This window comes from Caloenas nicobarica, chromosome 13, assembly GCF_036013445.1.
Source record: "Caloenas nicobarica isolate bCalNic1 chromosome 13, bCalNic1.hap1, whole genome shotgun sequence".
Classification (NCBI taxonomy): Eukaryota; Metazoa; Chordata; class Aves; order Columbiformes; family Columbidae; genus Caloenas; species Caloenas nicobarica.
The window spans coordinates 5,945,015-5,965,657 of record NC_088257.1 but is presented as its reverse complement, the minus strand read 5'-3'; the positions used below and the strand labels follow the sequence as shown (position 1 = coordinate 5,965,657).

The following is a 20,643-nucleotide window of genomic DNA, read 5'->3' as shown; positions in this document are numbered from 1 at the left end:
TTGTACAGTTGTTGATGAAAGTTGAGTTTAAGATCTCTTTGGGGACTTGTATTCTCTTTCTGCGTAACTCCCAGCACAGCCAGCAGTATTGCGGATTATTCTGGCAGTGCGGCATAGCCACTTCATGTGACAAATCCATTTTGCTTACCTGCCCTGTGTGACGTTTTCCTGCTTCATCTAAACTCTAGTGGTTCTCACTTAGAGGGCTGTTTGGTTATGGACTAGCTCCCTCTCCTGGTTTTCAAGTACTTGGTACAGAATTTACTAAGTTCAAGATAGATAGTGGCAACAGTTTACCAGGTTAACACAGCTACAGAAGGACCATCTTTTGCTTTTCATCTCTTCAAGTTGTTCAGAGGCTTCGCTCTGGAGCAGGAAATCTATCATCAGTGTCAAGTCTGCTTTTTGGCTGGAAGAATCTGGAACAGCTCTTGAGCTAAAAAAACCCCATCCCTCCTACTTTTTTCTTTAAAAATAATCTTTATTGTACTTACCAACTTTCTCAATTCATGACCCCCCATCCTACCATGAACTTTTCTGCTTCATTTAAGAACGTGCTGCTATAAATTTTTAAGATAGATGCTATTATATGTTCACTAAGGCTTATGCAGCCTTGTTCTTAAGTTATTATTTTTATCAAAGACAGGCAAAACCTTTAGGTAAGCTGTAGGACTGGTCAAAATATTGCATGTTCAAGACTCCAGAGTCTAGGGTTGTTTTGGAAACTTCTAGAATATCAGCTTTTCTAGAGAACTTGATAGTACCTCAAACTTACCATCACTGTAACAAAAAGCAGTTTGTTCAGGGTGGACGTTGCCAAAAGCAGGGACTGTCACCTTTCTTGATCTGGAGAAGTCCCTTATCTCTTGCTAGTAATGCTGGAATCAAATATAAAATATTCTGCCCTCCCTTTTATGTTGTGCAGGTGGCCTTACCACAGAAAGCAAAGTCATAGCATGCACTTGTTTTATCTACCAAGTTTGATTTATGTAGTACCTTTAACAAAAAAGAGGGTTTATTTTTAATGCATTTACCCTTGACTGATCCTAATTTCTAGCCATCAAATTAAATGCCAATTCCTGGTGGTAGAAGATTTTATTTAAAGGAGGGAAAATAAACTCACAATGCTTTTAAGAACAATACTGGCATAAGGGTCAGTTTGCTTAAAGAACCATTGCTTTTTCTGAGGGCAGCTACTCTTCCTCCTCTGCTGACTCTATCTGACTGATAGAGCTGCTCAAAACTGTGTCTCTTGTAAATTCCAAGAGCTTTCACTAGCATAACTTCCAACAAATTAAAAAAAACACACTATACAAAAATCCTGTATACAGTTCAAGGCCCAAACATACCGCTTTTCAATTTTCTAACACAATCTCCTTAAGTAGTAGTAGTTGATGCCCACAAGGGAGTCTGTATAGAAACCTGATTTTTTGGTAGTTTTATCCAAAACAGTTCAATAACCACAGCCATGCAAACAAGCCTTCACTTGACGAAAAAAACAGCCTTGGTGTTAAGCAGCTGTAGGCAGCTCAAGGGAGACAGTTTGGTCTCAAAATGTCAAGAACCTCCTGCCAGCCTTTTCATAAATCCCGGCATTCCCGTGTTTCCTAAGGAGATCTGATGCCTGTTGGCGTAGTTGAGGAGGGCAGCGGGATCCAGCGTGGAGGAGGACAAGGCAGCACTCCAGCACGTCGGGGAATGGGAAGACCTGCGAAAAAAAGGTACATGATGTGATGTTTACTCTTTCAATTGGAATTGTTCAGCTAGAAAAATACTCAGGCTGCCAGGTCTAAAGACAAGTATCTTTGGAACAGATAGTCATCAATCAGATGTATTTTTTCTTCTTCTTCCAGTGTAATAGCTCATGTTTAACCAAGTTTGTCCCCTCTTGCACAATCACCATGATTACCTTCAGTTATAGGCCAGGGAGCACAGGGGATGAGACAGCTTAGGAAACACTGTTTTCAAGCCTATGATGTGTAGTTTCTACAGTTTGTGATCTATAAAGGCCATTTTATACCTTAAATTCCTTATTTCACTGTTTATCAAAACTGTTTTTGCATAAATAATTGGTAAGTAGCAAGGGGGTATGTTTAGAATGCATGAGAGAGATTCACACAGAATATCCCATTGAGTTCTCCCCTGCAGGTTTACCTACACTTTCCACTGCACAGAGAAAGTTATGCTTGAAACAAAAATAGTAGCCTGATGTTATGTGTCAATTCTCTCTCAAAATTGTCACGGGATCACAAAAGTCACCGTTCCTTACTTTCTATATGAAAGGGGTCCTATGATGACACTGCCCTTACAAAAAGGCTGTCTTTTTTCAGAACTACAATGCCTCTTCTGAAAACTTACCTTTAAATTGTCTGGAAATTCTGCGAGTTTCTGCTTTGCTTGTAGAAGCTGCTTCGTTAGCTCAGGGAGTGTAATTGGTTCCTTTACTTCATCTTTGCTGTCAAGAAAAGAGCAGGTGTCATGAGTAATTGTTTTGCATAAATAACCGGACAGCCTCCCCCCTCTACAAGGAGCACAGGAGAGGGTTGGGCAAGTGTTGGACGCTCCAGCTCATTCTTGCCAAAGTCTCAAATAATTGTTCAACAAAGAGACAGAACTCCTAGATCTGCCTGTCCTTTTCATTACGCTGCCCTATTTAATCACTGTATCAACACACCCTGTGTATCAGAAAGTTACCAAGCCATTGTACGTTTATGCAGGTGGTGGTTCAGCTCCAGGGAAAAACAAGACCTTTAAGCTGTGTGTTGAAGTGTCCCTGGGTGACAAGCTTGTGATTAGAGGCAGTCTGAGCTAAACAAGAAATTTGCCGCACAAATGCTTAGAAAAGCAACGCTTGAGATCCACTCATTCATGTTCTGAAGCTTACCATGTCAGCTGGCTGCTGTCGGGGCACAGTTTGTCTGATTCAGTCTCTGAACTCTGCTGCAGGTTGCTTTCCTGGGTGCTTCCATTTGTGCTTTCCTGGAGATTATTCCTCTGCTGTTGATGCTGGCGGATCATATCTGCTAAAATCTGCTGGACCTCAGCTATATCTCTCTGGGTGTTCTGTAAAGCAGCGATCTCTTCTGAAAGAAGCACTTTGCAGCCATTCAGTTTGGACTGACTGTCTTCCAAATAGAGTGACCTAGTTGTCGAGTCGCTTTCTGTCTCACACCTACAAATTTCAGTTGTAGTGCAGTGGTTTTCATCCATCTCAGCTGCAGTTCGATCAGGAGTTTCTTCAGGGGAGCAGTGACTTGAAATGTAACTTTTCTCAAGAGCTGTCTGCTCACTGGGACACTGCACAGGTTCCAGAACAGGTTTTTGCAGGATGAAGGAGTCTTTGGGTGGGTTCCACCACAGGTCATACAGCAGTCCATAAGCCACAAAGCCCTCTAAACTTCTGCAAGCGTCCATGCTCTGAGAATTTGTGCTGTCCAGTTTGTGTCTCAGGTTATCACAGCCTAAAAATAAATAAAGGATTATAAATCATTTATACAAATTTCCAAAGAACAAGACCAGATCTGGTAAATGAATGGCTATCCTGGAAACCCAACCAGGGATTTACTCAGATGCTGGCAGAATGGTGCAGGAAGCAGAAAAGCAAAGGCAGACACCAGACATCTTTGGCATCTTTTTAAACACAATCCTCTGTTCTAGCTAGCATGAGACTGCATGTTCTCATCATCTACAGCAAACTTCCTTGGTCTCAAGCTGCGCATCAAGATATTCACATGATCAAGAGCCGCAAACTAAATGCACTGCCTACTCTGCAGAGAATGAAGGGAAGGGCATTCAGAGTGATTTGTAACTATGAGACACAGCTTTCTGATGTCCTCATCTCTCTTACAGAACGGAATTTACTGAGTTTCCCAAATCACGACACCAGCTGACACTGCAGAGCTTCTTTCCATGGTCAGGAATTCTCATTGCCCAAGGGCCACTGCGCTAGCTAAATTCCACAGGTTTCCATATATATGGGTATGTCTTGCTCCTTCCAAACATTATTATGCCTTGTAGTATTAATCGACACACAGCTGTACTTACAAGGAAGATCCTCCTATCTGTCGCTGCCAGGAGCTACACAAGAAGAGACTCACCTTCGGGAAGGATGATGCTGCAAATCTCTTGCATCAGAGTGAAATTACCGGCATCATAACTGCGGGTCACAGCTCCAAGAATACTTTTCACTGCCTCATCCCAGGTAGCAGTGTGAGAGCTCAGGGCTGCAAGGGTCAGGTCATGAGAAATATGGAAAAGCACCTGCAGGAAGCACCACAGAGCATGAGTAATTATTAATTTTACTGCAAAGTATGAATTACTCACAGCTTATGACCATTGTGGAAGAGACCAGAAGCACATGACTTAACCAAAAGCAATTTTAAGGACAAATGCAACTTGCATAGTCTCCTTCACGCAGGAGATAGAGCACTTTTACATTACTTGTAACTATGAAACCAGCACCTCGCTCCACCTCTCCCAGCTATTTCTATTAATCACCAAAACCTCTGCTTTCTCCTAATTGGGTTATTCTTCTGTCTTCCATTCAAATACTATCACTCATTTAGGAGAGCCACCACTCTGCAGTCTTTCAAATACATAGTCTTTGCACTGAAGATTTCATGCTTCAGACTGTGCTTTCATGGACAACATCTAAGCAGGAGACAGAAGAGACCTGACTCCACCTCTGGTTCCTCTCCACTGTCTCCTGGATTTGCTGAGGAGCAGAAGTGTTATCCTTTTCGAGGGAACATTTAGCACTCAACCAACCATCTCCTCTTACTGGGTCTTCTGCCACTTCTAGAAAGGCTGATGGCTGCGGGGAGGGAGGAGCTGAGAAGTCCTGCCAGTTGGAGGTGTTGTCTTAACGCCTGTCCATAATAGACTAGCAGCAGAAGAAAGTTGCTAGCACCTTCCTACCAGCTTGCACATCGTGTACAACTGACACAGGAGCACCTTTAAAGACCATGATCTGCAATGTCAGTATTAGCCTTCTGGCACCCAAGAAAGTAGTCACAGAGAACTGTAGGTAAATAGATGATGTTTTCAGCTTCTTTGAAAGACATTAATAAGCACAGATATCCATTTTGGTATATATATGTGCAATGTTATTGAAATCTGTGACAAGTTTCATTTTATAATCGAGGATGATGCTGTGCTTGCATGTGTCCTACTGAACAGATGAGAAGCGGGAGCGCACCAAGGTCAGTGACTCACTGCAGAAGCACCAGCCTCTGAACAGACCTTCTGAACTCCAGGATATTTAAACAAGCAGCAGCACTGCCCCTCTCCTAACAGTTTCACACAAAACCCCAAATCACTGCAGCCACTACTCAGCTACGCCCATCGCTCCCACCCACTCAGCACATCTCAGTGCTCATCACCGACACTGTGTCTGTTCTTACCCTGCGCAGAAACAAACTTCGTGGCTACACAAGCTGTCCCAGCTGCCTATCATCTACTTCTCCCAGACTAACCTGCAGCTGGGTGCAGACATCATTTCCCTGGGAATAGCTGGCACACCACCACAAAGCAGCTGCGTTTTACTGCGTGTGCCGTAGTAAGCCTTAGTGTGTCTACAGATCTAAGTCCATTTACCTGCTTTGGGTGTGTGTTGCTGGTCGAAGGAGGATGCTCAATACTGCGCAGCTGCTCCCGTGCACCTGTGGCTTGTTGGGTGGTGTCCATGCCCAGTGCATTCTGCCACACTTCTAGCACCATGTCAAAAAATGAGACGTCTCTGTTCAGCTCCCAGCTGTGGTAACAGGGAGGCACGGGGCTCTTTCGGTCAAAGGGATTTCTTTCACTAAGGCACTTGCAAAGCAGTTCGTTAAGAGAGAAGACAAGTCTTTGTCCCTTTAAAAAGAGGAAAAAAAACAAAAAAAAAGGAGACCACTGAGCTGATGCTAAAACAAAAACAATCCCTTACTGACCACAGCCGGTGGACAAATTTGAGAACATCATGGCTGGTAGCAGCTTGTTGGTGACAGACTGTTCACAACTGCAGCTACCAAAGAACAATGCTGATAGACTCAGAGACTCTAAGGTCAGAAGGAAACCTCAGAACAAGCTAAGGCAGCCTTCTGCTGCTCACTCCACATGAAAATGAGTTTCTGAATTAAGCCTCCAGCAGATGGACGTACAGTTAGCTCAATTGTTCCTTTAATGTAAACAGCAAATTCTTTCCTTCACTTCATCCTTCTTATGATCAGTATTACATACGTTAAAAAAAATCCCACTTTTCTCAGCTCCCTCCCAGATAACTAAGAGCGAGCCCATGTGCCTCCCCACCATGGGCCTTTTGCCTCTGGAAAGGCACTTGCTTTTCCACAGGGTCACTGCGATAAACTTCTAGGAAGGTATTTTGAGCAAAAGCAGCTCAAAGGACTACCTGTGGACTATTAACGTATGGGAAGTGGTGCCAAGTTAATCTGGAGAGAGACAATGCTAAAGAAAGCAAAAAAGAAATGACTAGACTCACAAATAAAGTTTTATGTTGCTGAAGGACTTCCTGAGCTCCCACCCAGTTCCTGGATAACAGCAGGTCTTGGGCACATCTGAAAGACAAATTTGCCGACAACTCCTCCTCTCCAGATACCAGCGCAAGCTCAGCAGCAGTTCTAAGGGATGTGACATCCCCCTTTTTTGCCAACACCTTAACTGCATCATAGGGTGAGGAAGCCCCCAAATAACTGAAAAGAGATAAAAGCAAATCAACTTGATTGGTACTAAGATACTGTTTTAAAATTGTGTTACAACAAATAGCACAAACATACAGATGAAGATAAACCCGTATCTTCCACAGGTTGTCAGAGCTCTCATCACTTACAGACAGACGGCACCTGATCTGATGCAAAGCTACAAAGGGGAAGTCACAGAGCCTAATAATCTGGACTGAAGTCTCTGGTGGTGTGCCTACCATGCATGGCTTCAATAAGAAATGCATAGATTCAAGAGACCGAGGTTATATGCAGTAGTTTATCCCTAATGCATTTCTCTGGGCTTCATCTAAATCCTTTCACAAGCATGAACACCCCCAAAAATGCCAAAACTAAAATCAGCATCAAGCAAAGTTCACTACTCCAGCCAAAATACTTCAAGCGTTATTAGTAATGTCGGTAGTCAAAATTTGAAACACTCTAGTTGGAGGAGGATACCCCAGTGATGAGGGTATTAGCTAAGGCCTCAGGAAGATCAAGATGAACTGTTGCCCTGCACATTACCAGTGGAAAGTTTGGAAACATCACAGAGTCTTTTCTGTATAAATCCTAATCTTAGTCTTGCTAGACTAGTTTTCAAAGACCTCCAGTAATGTCTATGGAAAGAGATGGCTCCTCTGCAGTACAGGAATTGGACCTTCTGCTCTGAACCACCCGCTGGAGCTTCTTTTCCCACCTACACTAGAGGGAGTGCAGTGAGATCAGGCTCAGAAAGCACCTCAGACAAATAATGACCAGACCAGTTAACAGATTTTAGCTGCTAAAAAACCCAAGAACCCTCTTTGAGGCCTGGAATCAATTCTGTCTTCTTCCCAGTGACACTCACCATTTGGCGGCCATGGAGTAATGACCATCTTTCTCTAACAGAGCTGCCCAAGTATTGTAGAGATCCTTCAGAATTGGATCTTCTGGACGCAACCTGGCCTTAGCAATTACAATTGCTTCCCTAATGCACATAAGAGAATCCAGGTAGAAAAGTTAATTGACTGTGTACAAAAAACAAACCAAAATGTCAAATCTACCCCACTAGAAAACAAGAGCAAATCCTAAACAAAAATATACAGTAACCTGTAAAAATTATTCACTTTCAGGAGCTCCACAGCCTCATACACTTTGTGGATGGACAGGAGGTGGGTGGCAGCCTTCACATATTGCTCCTGAAAACACAGCTGCTTCGCAAAGGCTTCCACTGTCCAAACCCATGCCTGATACCCAACTGCAAAAGAGAAGACAATACAATTGGAGGCAAAGTTTTAAAACTGGAAGAATTCCTGTGGGATGATCATCACTGGTTCTTTCAACATGTACCTCTTCTCTGCCCCAGATTAGTTTCTTGTTTCTTAACCATCCTGATATAAGTCACTGAGGCAATGAAACAGGGCAGTGCTGGGGCTTGAACACGACTGTAGGACTTCACTACCAGTAAAATAACCTCAAGGCATATTTGAACTAACAGCAACCTGGCAGGACTGCTACAACCAACCAACTTTGCTTGGAAGGATGGACCTGCTCCTTCAAGAAAAATCCCAAAGGAAACCACCATGTTTCCTGCTATCCCAACCTAAGGGGGTGTGCGGAAACATTCAGGTCTCTGTCATAAATAGGATATATTTTGTGTTTAATTTTTGTTACTGGGCAGTTAAAGAAGCGATTTCTTTCCAGTGTGGAACAATCACAACTTTCCAACCCAGAACAATCGGTTATCCTTGGCAGCTAATTCCATCTGCTCATGTGTTACACGAACAAACATACCCATGGGTGAGATTGCCACCAGCTGGTCTGTCAGCTCTCCCCTCTCAGCAGCCGCCTGGAGAACACCCTTCATATCTCCCTTCCACAGCATGAGCTGCTGAAAGAGCTCTGGATGCCCGTTCTCCAAGTGATGTTTTCCTGTTGGAAGCAAACACACTTCCTATCAGCATGAGTGCAAGTGCATTATTTGCCACAGTAAACCAATTTGGCTAAAGTGAGATTATTCATGCTTAAGATATTGCAGGTTTGCATCTGAGAGATCTAAAACTACTTGGGAAAATTATGTCTTTTCACAGACCCGCAGTATACTCTAATCCATGGTAAAGAAAACTGAAGCGTTTTTCCCCATTTGTTTTCTCCTTGAATGTAACAGTTACAATGGACATGTTGTCACAGTGGATTCATTACTCCATTTACCTTCCACATCAATCATCTTGTGCAGAGAAGCCCTGTCTGTGAACAGCCCCAAGTGGATACGATCCTCCAGGTCAGGGGACACATCTTCATTATTATCTAAACCAGATAAAGAGAATGAGTATTTAAGATTTGGTACAACACTGGGAACTGGGACCTGCCAAGTCACTGTACCACTTCATTACACTCAACTGTTGGCAAATACTTGTGTCTTCTAATTTCTTTCCTATGTAGCAAATTTAACAAGTTCTCGCATTTGCAGATCAACAGTTAGAGTTTACATCTAAGTTTGAATAGAAGGACTGTGCTTGTGCAGAACATTTATTCTAAATCAAACACAGCACGTTTCTTTGCATACTCTATGGAACAATCCTGTGAGAATACAAACATCTCCCTCATGGCTTATTTTCTCCTCTCCACATTATACTCAAAGCCTATCTGGAATGGCTACAGCATGCTGAAATACTGCAAGAGAAATCAGATGACAGACCACAACTAGTCACACACTTTGATAAAGGATTTAAAAAAATAACGTCTAGTGGTCAAAGTCAAGTCCTTGGACAAATGCTTCTGAATACTACCCTCTAAGTATTTTAGTTTTAGACTAACCTTTGGTTTTCAGACAGGCAGCCAGCCTCAAACAGTCCGCATGCAATTCATCTTTTGATCTGTGATCCATGAATGTGCTGAAGGGTAGAAGAGAACGAGGCTTTCTCTTCTTCAGAGACGCATCAGAAGCTGAAAAATCAGGCACGTTTTAGCCACTGCTGCACAGTTACAAGAGTCTCCTACAGCAGAGCTCTCCAACATATTCCAGCCTCTTCCTCAGGAAAACCAAAACCAGGTGCTCAAGTGCCACATTTATATCTGTTATGACAAGTCTGATGTTTGAATACTGATCACTTTGCATATTTTTCTGCCCATCTTGCCTGGAATGAAACTAGCAACTAAGAGGTAATATCAAAGCCCACATTAAACAACTACTCAATTGACCTGACGAGCAAGGCAAATAAAAGGAGAAGCAACTTAAAACATTTCAGAGATTTTAAAAGCACACTCTTCTTTCTACGGAACTTATTTGGTGTCACGTTAGGAAGGGAAGCTGCAGCCAAACTAAAGTCTAGGATGACGAACTCTGCCTTGATGCAGGACTCTTAAAAGTCCCTGAAACGTACTAACTTGGTTTCTCTTTAGGTGGATCCTTTCTCACAGGAGTGGCTTTCTCGGTCACAACAGGCTTTGGCAAGCTGAATGAAGAGTGATCATATGCTGATGAAGATGTATCCTTGGATACTGTGGAGTTAAGTGATAAAAAAAGAAAAAACAATACATGGAAAAGTCCATAGCAGAATATTTAATATGTTCACATTCTATTAGATTAATTTCAAAATACAAAGAAACCAAACTTTGCTTTGCAATAGAACTTAGTAGTTTTTTAGGGAAAGGAGATAGTAAGAAAACATTACAGAACTGTCAGAAAGCTAAATAAGATGTCAACAGACACTGATGAAGATCCATGAGTATTTTAAGATTTATCAGCAGAAGGAAACACTGATCAAAAATGACATTTTTTCAAGCCAACGACAGTACCTTTGCTCATTAGGCCAGAATCTTCTTATTTAAAGACAATTACTCCCAAACTAATCTACAAAATTATGAAAGGCATTCCAGAATGGTATTTCCTTCAAGTGGACTATTCCAATAAAACCAGATTATGAGAATATCTGCATGAAAATATTAAACTTGGTGATGCTCTAAAGGCTAAACAGTCTGGGAACCATTGAACTAAGAGGATTTGATTATTACCAGTCACGGAGACTTTATCAGGCATCTCTGCCTCCTGAGCTTCTTTTTCCCCTTCATGGTCCGACACTCCGTTTTCCTCTAGCAACATTTCCTTCACGCTCTCATCTCCATTCATGGCATCACTTAGATCCTGTTTGGCTGGACTCTTTCCTATATGTTTTTTCTTCTTCTTGGTTTTGACTTTTGGTTGCATACTTCTTTTTTTCTCTAATTCTATGCTTTTTTTGCCTGTAAAAGGTTGGAAAGGTTACCCTGATATTATCTGTAGAGATTTTTAGTGTACTGGTTGGCTGCCTCTCAAGATCAACATTTAGTTTCCAAATACAACTCAATTTAAACCTAGACAGAGTTTATTCCTGAAGAGGTAGCAGGCAGATTTGAATTCAGCATAAAAACATAAAACCAATGTGGCCACCCTCTATTTCCCAGCTCCAACAAGGTTCTTCTGTTAGAATACACTTACCTTGAGGAGGCCATGTATGCTCCTGCTTTGAGATGTACCATTTGTGAACAGAAAAATCATCTGCCCCTGTATAAACAGAATCTGGGTCCACTGGTGACCACTGGACACTCAGTAGCCGGCCCTGGTGCCCTCGGTAGTTGCAGAGCGGCTCTTCCTTCATAACATCCCATACCTTATCAACAAGAAAGAAATCCAATTACTCTGAAAGTCTCGTCTTCCCCTAATACTCTGCATCTTCTCTTCAGTCATTTGCACTTGTAGGAGTGTCTCTTTTAGGGCATTTTTACAGGTACTTCAAATACCAGCAGACAAACAGAGAAATTTCAGGGCTTCCTCTGTTTGCATGGATACATTTGCATAACATCTTTCTTTTTGAAAGATCCAAAAGTGCTAATATGCAAATGATAACAACTGGACTTACAAATCAATTTTGCAAGTTGTAAAAAGCACATGAATACCTCTGCATATCAGGTATCCAGACCCAGGAGATGGTTACCATGGTTACAGTACTTCAGTAGTTTCTCTCACAAAAGAAGCTTTGCTGTTTTATCAGCTTGGTTCTAAAACGCTGTAGAATTGATGACTTGAAACTAAAATAAATACACTTCTGAGCAGCTGTGGAACAATACCTGTGCAGTTCCATCATAGCAAGCGGATACCAGTCTGCCCTCATGATGGGGGCTCCAAGAAAGACTTGTGATTTTAGCTGTGTGCCCAGCCAGGGTTCGAAAAGGCTCCGTTATTGTCAAAGGACTTTCTGAAGTGCTCTCTGAAAGAGAAGAGGATCAAGTATGGCAAGCAAGACAAAGCAGGAGTAAACCAGAACAAGATGCCAAGACTTGGAATATCATCTGCAAACCGTTACCTACGACACTCTTCAGATTATGGACATAAATGGTGGCATTGATGGAGCCTGAAGCTATCAAGTAACTCAGCTCTGGCTGGCTGCCGTGTTCATGATGCCAACGAATAGCGTTGATCAGTTTATGATGCTGCTGGATAGTGCAGAGCAACTTCAAGTTTGGTGTCTGAAATATTTCAATTGAGCTGAAATGTAAGAACAACGGTTTAAGAATTCCAGTAGTCAGTGAAAATGGGAATTTTTTTGTTATCCTGCATAAGCAGAATGACAGAACATGAAACAGAGTAACTAAATGAATTTTTCTTTTCTGAATTCAACTCAAATGCTCTTTTAGTACATCAGTAAAAGTCTGTTTCAACCATGAATGGATCCTTGAAAAATAATTTCACATGGTGATGTGGATCCTCCATGCCCAGAGCAGCTAAATCAAGTAACAGCAAGGAATGCTGGATTCTCACAGTTCAAATACATCAGCAGCGAAAGAACAGAGACAAACCAGGGCAACAAAAAGTACTTTTGAATCAGTACAGTGATTCTGGTCAGGATCAGCACATGTACAGTCTTAACCTACAAGTGAAACATACCCATCTTCATTGCCAAGAGCCAAGAGTTTGCCATCTGGTTTCCAGCTGATCTCTGTACGTGCCGGCAGTTTATGCTGTAGAAAGAAGGCACAAGTATTGCCAACAACTCTTAAATCTCTCTTGCATACATTCAACAGAGCAAGAATGGCAACTGGACAGAGTTAGTCTGCAAAATGAAAGTCACAAAAGGGTCCATTGCATTTTGTAGCAGTGACGTAAGGTTGAGCAGTTAGGCAAGACTGAATGAATTGATGCAAGAACCAGTGATTATTTTTATCGGTTCAGTGAAGTCTCAAAGGAAGTTTGTCTGGATTCCAACAGGACCTTGATGCTTGATCTGCTTACGCTCCTTGGAAAGACCAAGACATTGTAAGCAAATTCTATCATCTTTCAAAAGAAATAAAAGTTTACTCGTAATTGTTTCTGTTATTTCTAATTCAGAGGGAAGATACTTAAAATTTAGATGCCTAAAATGGATCGTTTCATTGCCTGTGACATTAGTCTCTTAACCCCCCATGAGTTTTCTACTCAAGGAAGATGCCAAAACCCAGCTGATATAAAGCAATATAGTTTGATTGACTTCAGTTGACTCATGCTGACTTAAAGCAACTGAAGATCTAACCCACTTCACTTATTTTGTACTTTGAACTGAGAAACGACTGATCATATTTGAGAAGATGTTGTGGTCAGCTATCGCCAACCACTCTGCATTAGCTGCAGTGTAAATGGAACCAGACTCCTGCAGAATCATGACTCCTTTACTGCAACATTCATTTTATAAAGTTCACATTTGAAACAAGAGAACTAGAGAAGTTGAGGTAGTTAACTCATGCATGTCCACCACGTGATCTAAACTATGACACTATTCAGGATATTGCTTCAAGTCCTTTGAAACTGGAAAGCTCTGTGTGAGCTAATTATTTTAATCAGTCACACACAGCTTTAAAAAACAGACCCTATACTTCAATTTAACTTTTCTGGTTAAGTAAATTACACAGTAGAAGAGTAACTGGTGCCAGGAACAGATGTGCCATGTTGACACTGGGGGAAGAAAAGACCCTTTTTCAGAGGCAAACACATAAACTGTTTAAATAGTTTGAGTCAACAAGTGTGTCTGAAGTTCATCTGTGGAGACTACAGGTGTCAAATTCTATATTTGATACACATTCATCAAGAAGGCAAAATCAGAAACCTGCAACTACAAGGCCATACAAACTATGACATGGTTACCACAAATCCATTAAAAAACCCCTCCAAATCATACTCACTTTTATTGAATTAGTGTCTCGGATGACTTTATTGATGTCATTTGCCTCTCCATTAAGGTTCCAGGGGTTGTGTTGAAAAACAATACCTTCCCCAGCACAACTATATAACGTTACAGAGGGCTGTTCACCTTCTTCTCCTATCCAACAGAGAAAAAAAGCTAAATATACTATGTTCTTCATCAGTCTTACCAAAAGTGATCACTCCCACTATCTATCAAAACGTTATTTTCAAAGGCTTCGATTGCCTGTGATCTGGCAGCAAGACATTCTCACAATGCAATCCTCTGAAAGGATCTCTCCGTTGTACAATCACTGCAAGCCTTAACATTCCCTTTAAAGTTTGGTACTTAAAAACCAAAAATCAAGTTGTGTAAGAAGAGTTAATGGAGCTGTTCTGTTTACTTCAATCCCTCATGGAGATGCCGCCTTAGCTGCTAGAAAGGATTGCTACCAAGCAAATGGGGCTCCTTTTCCTAAGAAAGGAGGGCACACCAACTTCGTGGCATTTGTGTGCTCTGCATGGATGATCTACTTTGTCACAAAGTGTTAGAAGACTCACCAGAAGACAGAGGAGGAGTTGGGGGTCCCCAGGCTAATGTGTACACTGTCTTCTTGTGGTAAGTACTGGAGATCTGAGGTGGCTTATTCTTAGCGCTGGGCAGGAAGATAAGGAAGCAGGGGCAGTCAGATTTCACCAAAGGCAAAAAAAAAGAAAGAAAAAATGTCAAAGCAATATATTCCCAGTGGTGAAAACAGACACCAAGTGCTATAACGAACTAAAGCAATGGCTCAACCAAGCCTTCTGGAAGAGCTCCTGTAGGACACTACTAAAAGCATAACAAAACTGTCACGATGACCTGCACCTGCATGTTGCTCTTCTCTGAAAATGTATTTCTGGCTAACGTTTTCCTTGACTGATGTCCTCCCACAGATGATCTCTGGTCATGCAATTTGAGTAAGATTACCTTAGAAGCTACCAGACATAATGGAGAGGTGAAAAGATGCACTGAAAATCTAACTGTGACTAGTTTTAATTTAAACCTACTCTTGTCTAATAGTACAGATACACCTCAGGAAAGACCACACCACCTGTGCACAGTGACAAACCAGCAGGATCTGACATGAATGAATTTGAAAGCTTTCTTACCTGCTGCAGATGGTGTCAAATATGCCAACTTTTCCGTCATCTGTTCCAAAAGCCAAGCAGCCTTCCTTAGTTGGATGCCAGGATAACTGCAAGCAAAATAAAAAGAGACCCATAGTGACACAAACCACTGACACTTTATTTCTAAACAATAAACAAAAGGAAAACATTGAAACTGATGAGCAAACACCATCCCTTATACCCAGCCTTCCAACTCCCGCTGTGAGTATCAGAGGCTCTCCTCCTACCAGCTATCGTGGGATGAAATGAAATGGACTAAAAATCATTGAACTACTTTACATCTACATTACAAAACAGAAGTGGAGAACATTGTAGGATGGTGAGAAAACTTTGGGTGTGAACAAGAATAACGATCATGTTTTAATGCTGGCAGTGATTTTAGCAGACAGTAGTCTCTGGCCATCCACTGGGCAAACCCAACCTGAAGACGTCCACATTGGTTTTTGTGCCTGTCAAACTTCCGAGCAGAGCAAGGGAAACGATGGATGAAGCAAGGAAGGATCACAAAGGAGAATACAAGCAGGAAAATAATGTAACAGCCAGCTGGACTTCAGCTGCTTTGCACTAAATGTAATACAAGCACCTAGGACTGTAAAAAGGTCTAAAAATGTATCGCTGGCCTCTAAAATGCATTGTATATGAAAACAATCAAGTACAAAAGGAACGATTTGGCTTTATAGATTTTTAGTTGGGAAAAGCCTTCAGAGTGAAAGATAAATGTTCTTCAAAGAGAAAAATGGAGTGAGAAGAGGAAAAGAGACAAGAGAAAAAAAGGAATCAAAAGCACACTTACGGCTGTAACCTTGGACTTGATGCTTTGCCAGAAAGTTTTAACATCATAGATATTGTTCATGGACAAAGTATTCCACACCCGGATCATGCTGTCCCCAACCCCGATGGCAAGACAGCCTGTGTCCACAGGGGAGAAGGCAAGACTATAGACGAACCCCCCAAGCGAGGGCATGGTCCAGCTGCAATCGAGAGCTGACAGGTCCCAGCACTTCACCTGAAGAATATTTAAGGAACAAGGAACAGTTAAACGTAGTGACTGGTATGACAAGGAAAAAACAAAGCATGAGTGAGATGAAAAACCAAAGCGTCAAATTCAAGGCTTGACATAGTATGTGACCTGCACCCAGAGGGTTACATGTCACAGACAGGGCTGCAATAGTTGGAAGACTGTAATCAAATGGACAAAGTTAATATATTTTAATACTATGGTCCTCTTCTGACTTCAAAGTAGAAGGCACTCTGCTGCCTGTAAGAGGCAATTTTTTTTTTTTAAAAAGGATGCTTTAGTTTGTACAAGTGAATTACTACAAGAAGGAAAAATAGGCCTTTTTTTAAAATAAAACATACTGGAAAATGAGAGGGTAAACTCCCCTTATTAAATGTTTATCATTCAAGTCCAGAATATTGTAACCATTCACTCCACCATGGTAAGAGCTTGACCTTATAAACTAAAAATACACAACCTGTGCTCAGAAAAAATTTTACGCAATTATAAAATGCTACAATAGACCCACTTTAAGAGCAGATTTGTAGCCCTGAAAGGGGTACCCTCACTCAGCCAAGCTGTACAGGTACTGCTATTTTCATGTTAATTTTATAAATGGTTCTTACATCTCTGTCCATGGAAATGGAAAAAAGGAGCTCTTTGTCTTGACACTTCACAGAACTCAGATTAAACACAATGCGGGAGTGATTTTGTCCTTCTGAAGATCCCAGAAGCGTCCACTTGCGTTTTCCAGGTTGGGTCAAATCCCAGAGAAGCAGTTCTCCTCTGCAAAATTTATAGTGTGTACTTAATTTTTCACTTCAAAAGAATAATGTAGGCTATATATAGGCTGTATTACATGTATACATACTGCTAGACACACACACACAACCACCACCCTACAGACAATACCTATGGTTAACCACACTGAAAACTGACGTGTCATTTTTTCTCCCATTAGATGAGCAAACCTACAATTAGTATCAATATTCAATACTCAGATTATCAGAGAAATTACAGGACAAATAGTAGTTTTCTACTACCAAACTCCCACTTTAACTCTTGGCCTGTTTTCTCTCCAGTCATCCTAGGAAGGAAGGGGGTGTCAAGGTTTCCTACCCAGTTCTTCCTGAAGTATCTGCAGTTACGGGTGGTACCTGGCTGCTGTGTGCCCTGCTTACCCAAAAGAGCTGGATACAATTTCTGTGGAACGACCAGAAGGCCAGTGAACAGTCAGCCAGATGCGCTCTTTAACAGCGGGATCGACGGCTCCACCTCTTCTCTTCGTGGGTGGCAACTTCAAAGTCATTACACCTACAGAAACAAGAGGGATCATCCAGACCAAGTACATCAAAATTCTCTGAGAGTGAATGAAGTCCTGCGAATCTGAAACTTTACGTACGCTTCTCATGCTTTAAACTATCAAGTTAGCAAATGAGGGCTGTGGTTAGGGAACTCTTCAACCATACTATTATTGTGTATCTCACATTATTCCTCTTACTTACTTCTGCCTCTATTACAGCTCCATATTCGTATGGTCTGATCTTTGCTTCCCGAAGCCAGATAACAACCTTTCTTCGTGGCTGTGTCCTGTGTCAGCTCCCCGTTTGGAAATTTGCCTTCCTCTGAAGGAACTACTGAACACCATTGAAGTCACGTTATTATACTTTCAAATTCAAAGCCTTACAAAAATTAACTGAAAATATATCAATCTGCATCAGAACGTATTTTATTGAACTTATCAATTGCCTTTGCGTAGCTACTGACTGACGTTCTGTAAGGAATGCAGTTCTCTGGAAGGACATTTACATGAACTAAAAATGACTTCACAAATGTTTAATCACTTCTACATTTAATCACTTCTACACACCTTGGAGCTCATCCTGCCAGGCAGGTAACCTTTCTTCACCAGGCACGGGGCACCAGGCCAGGCAATGTATTTCATCGTCATGGCCTCTTAGCCGATGAAGTACTTCTCTTTTTCTGCTGATATCAATTATAACCACCATCCCATCCTTGTAGCTAAAAATAGAGACTTAAATTAACGAAGAGATTCTTAGATAATAATATCTGACTCAATTTCCGAGCTCTTTACCAGGATCACTATTTCCGTATTACAGACAGAGAAGCCAAATCACAAGCAGCAAGAGGAGCAGCAGACTAACGGTCTGTTAGACCTCCAGTATAACACTGGTGTACCTGCAGCGGCCTTTTCAAGATGTGCAACCAGTGCATTTGGCTTCAAGAATGACACTAACTCATTAGTAATACAGCTTTCAGAGACATGAAAAACTACAGTGGCTTTTATACAAGGAAAATTTTTCCCTTTACCACAAATCACTTTCATTCCTTCCCTTCTCCTTCAAGAGACCCATTAAGTGTAAAGGGCTTTCACGTTCCTGCTCTGCTCAATACGGTCTTGGGTATCTGAAGGACTGGAATTGCAGTGGATGACAAAGGCCTAGTCAAACTAATAAATTCTCTTCAGATGAAGTCACTCATAATGCGACAAACACCAGTCAAGTCTCGTTAAAAAATAACAGTTTTAAGAAACTTCAAAGATTCAAACCAAACCTGGACCCTTACGTTGTTATGGATTTCTATGTCTTGCAGGTCTACCAAATCTAAATGTTTCTGAATTGTTGTATACCAGAAGAAAAAACAAACAAACAAAAACAGGAAAAAAAAAAACCCTATAATTGTGTAGCAAAAATTCACAGCAAGGTTCTTGCAGAAGAAGACTGGAAACCAAAACTTAATGAATATTTACCCAATTGCCACTAGGTTTTCATGGTGAGGTGAACAAGTGAGACAAAAAATTGTCCGAGGCTCTGGGAAGAACTGCTGGCTGTCACTTCTGTTGTGCCAGTAACAAACAATGATACCTTTTTCATCACCGGACACAATCAGATCTTTCACAAGGGGTGACCAGTGCAGTGCTGAGATTGCATTCTGAAGAAAGAGAATTGAATACATTTAAAGCTGTATTACCACCAACTAACACACAATAACAGGCAGAAAATAATCTGTAAGTACCCCTCAGCATCACATGAATTAGTTGTAAAGTGTTTCAGTTCTTCTGGGCTTTGGCACAATGGACATATTTGCTGATATGCTGTCCCAAGTGACAGTAACTGTTCAAATGTCTGTTCTTGGTCTGTCCCATGTGGAATGAGAACTTGCTGAAAAGATTTTGAGTGAGCTCAGTTAAGTGGCCATGAGTACACACTATGAGCATCCTTGCTTACTGAGGCTTTGATGGTAACCAACAGCTCACTCAAATAATCATAGAATCAGAACAGTTTGGGTTGGAAGGGACCTTTCAAAGCTCCCCCAGTGCCACCCCTGCCATGAGCAGGGACATCTTCACCCAGATCAGGTTGCTCAGAGCCCCGTCCAGCCTGGCCTGGGATGTTTCCAGGGATGGGGCATCCACCACCTCTTTGGGCAACCTGGGCCAGTGTCTCCTTGTAAAAAATGTCTCCCTCATGTCTGGCTTGAATCTCCCCTCTTTCAGTTTACAACCATCACCCCCTTGTCATATCACAACCGGCCCTGCTAAAAAAGTCTGTCCCCACCTTTCTTATGGGCTCCTTTTAAGTACTGAAAGGTGCAATAAGGTCTCCCTGGAGCCTTCTCTGCTCCAGGCTGAACACCCCGACTCTCTCAGCCTGTCCTCACAGCAGAGCTGCTCCAGCCTCTGGTCATCTTGGTGGCCTCCCCTGGCCCCTCTCCAGCAGGTCCACGTCTGCCCTGCAGTGAGGACCCCAGAGCTGGACCAGCACTGCAGGGGGGTCTCACCGGAGCGGAGCAGAGGGGCAGAATCACCTCCCTGACCTGCTGCCCACGCTCCTTGTGATGCAGCCCAGGACACAAGTGACCTTCTGGGCTGCAGCACACGTTGTCACCTCCTGTCCTATCACCTAACAACGCTGCAGCAAACAGCCAGAGGTGTTCAACGGCGTCGATCTCACCGCGTTTGGAATTCACGTTTGGATAAAGTACCGTCACCCTGCTCTGTGCCCAAAGCCTAAAGCCCCTCCCGCCCCGCTGGCCCCGTACCTGGTGCAGCCCGTACTCGGCCACCGGCGCCAGCGCCTCCGCGTCCCAGATCCTGACGCTCCCGTCGTCGGAGCTGCTGGCGCAGAGGCCGCTCTGCCCGGGGCAGCGGCAGAACGCGAACCCCGAGATCCGCTCCGTGTGCCCGACGAGCTCCCCTGCACCCACAGCGAGACACGGACCCCCCGTTAGCGGCACCTCCCCCGCCCGGGGCTCCCGCCGCCCCCCACGTGTCGGAGCGGCCCCCGGCAGAGGGGCGGCCCCGCGGGGCTCCCAGAAAACGCGGGCCGTCGGGGGGGGGGCCGCCGGCGGCGGGTTGTGGCGGTACCGTAAAACGTGGGGGCGGCGGCGCTGACATCCAGCAGGCAGACGCGGTGCCTCGCCGCGAAGCCGAAGAGGCGGCCATCGCTGCTGGCGTCGCTGCAGCGGCTGCTGTACCAGTTGGGCGAGGCGGGCAGCACCCGCACTCCCGCCATGGCCCCGGGCCGCGCTTCCGGCCCCACCGAGCCGCCCCGGGCGTGGCCGCCAAGCGCCGCTCACGCCGTCGCAAACTGCCG

General features: G+C 43.0%; 1 protein-coding gene across 2 annotated transcripts; it reads right to left on the bottom strand.

Annotated features, from left to right (window-relative positions):
- Positions 1-1,045: 1,045 nt before the first annotated feature.
- GEMIN5 (gem nuclear organelle associated protein 5) lies at positions 1,046-20,592 on the bottom strand. 2 transcript variants are annotated; one of them, XM_065644148.1, is made up of 28 exons: positions 20,415-20,592; positions 20,090-20,244; positions 18,798-18,979; positions 17,898-18,049; positions 17,533-17,664; positions 17,209-17,341; positions 16,654-16,813; positions 15,824-16,036; positions 15,013-15,098; positions 14,425-14,519; positions 13,866-14,002; positions 12,598-12,671; positions 12,017-12,198; positions 11,781-11,920; positions 11,152-11,323; positions 10,689-10,916; positions 10,062-10,175; positions 9,492-9,620; positions 8,886-8,981; positions 8,469-8,606; positions 7,785-7,932; positions 7,543-7,662; positions 6,479-6,689; positions 5,596-5,853; positions 4,098-4,260; positions 2,885-3,461; positions 2,359-2,455; positions 1,046-1,708 (listed from the first exon to the last, which is right to left on the bottom strand). In XM_065644148.1, exons 1-28 carry the CDS (start codon positions 20,560-20,562, stop codon positions 1,550-1,552), a joined length of 4,599 nt encoding a protein of 1,532 aa, XP_065500220.1. In that variant the 5' UTR covers positions 20,563-20,592; the 3' UTR covers positions 1,046-1,549. The 2 variants fall into 2 exon arrangements, with proteins under 2 accessions (XP_065500220.1, XP_065500221.1); XM_065644149.1 differs by having other exon boundaries at positions 17,533-17,661.
- Between the last annotated feature and the right edge of the window lie 51 nt (positions 20,593-20,643).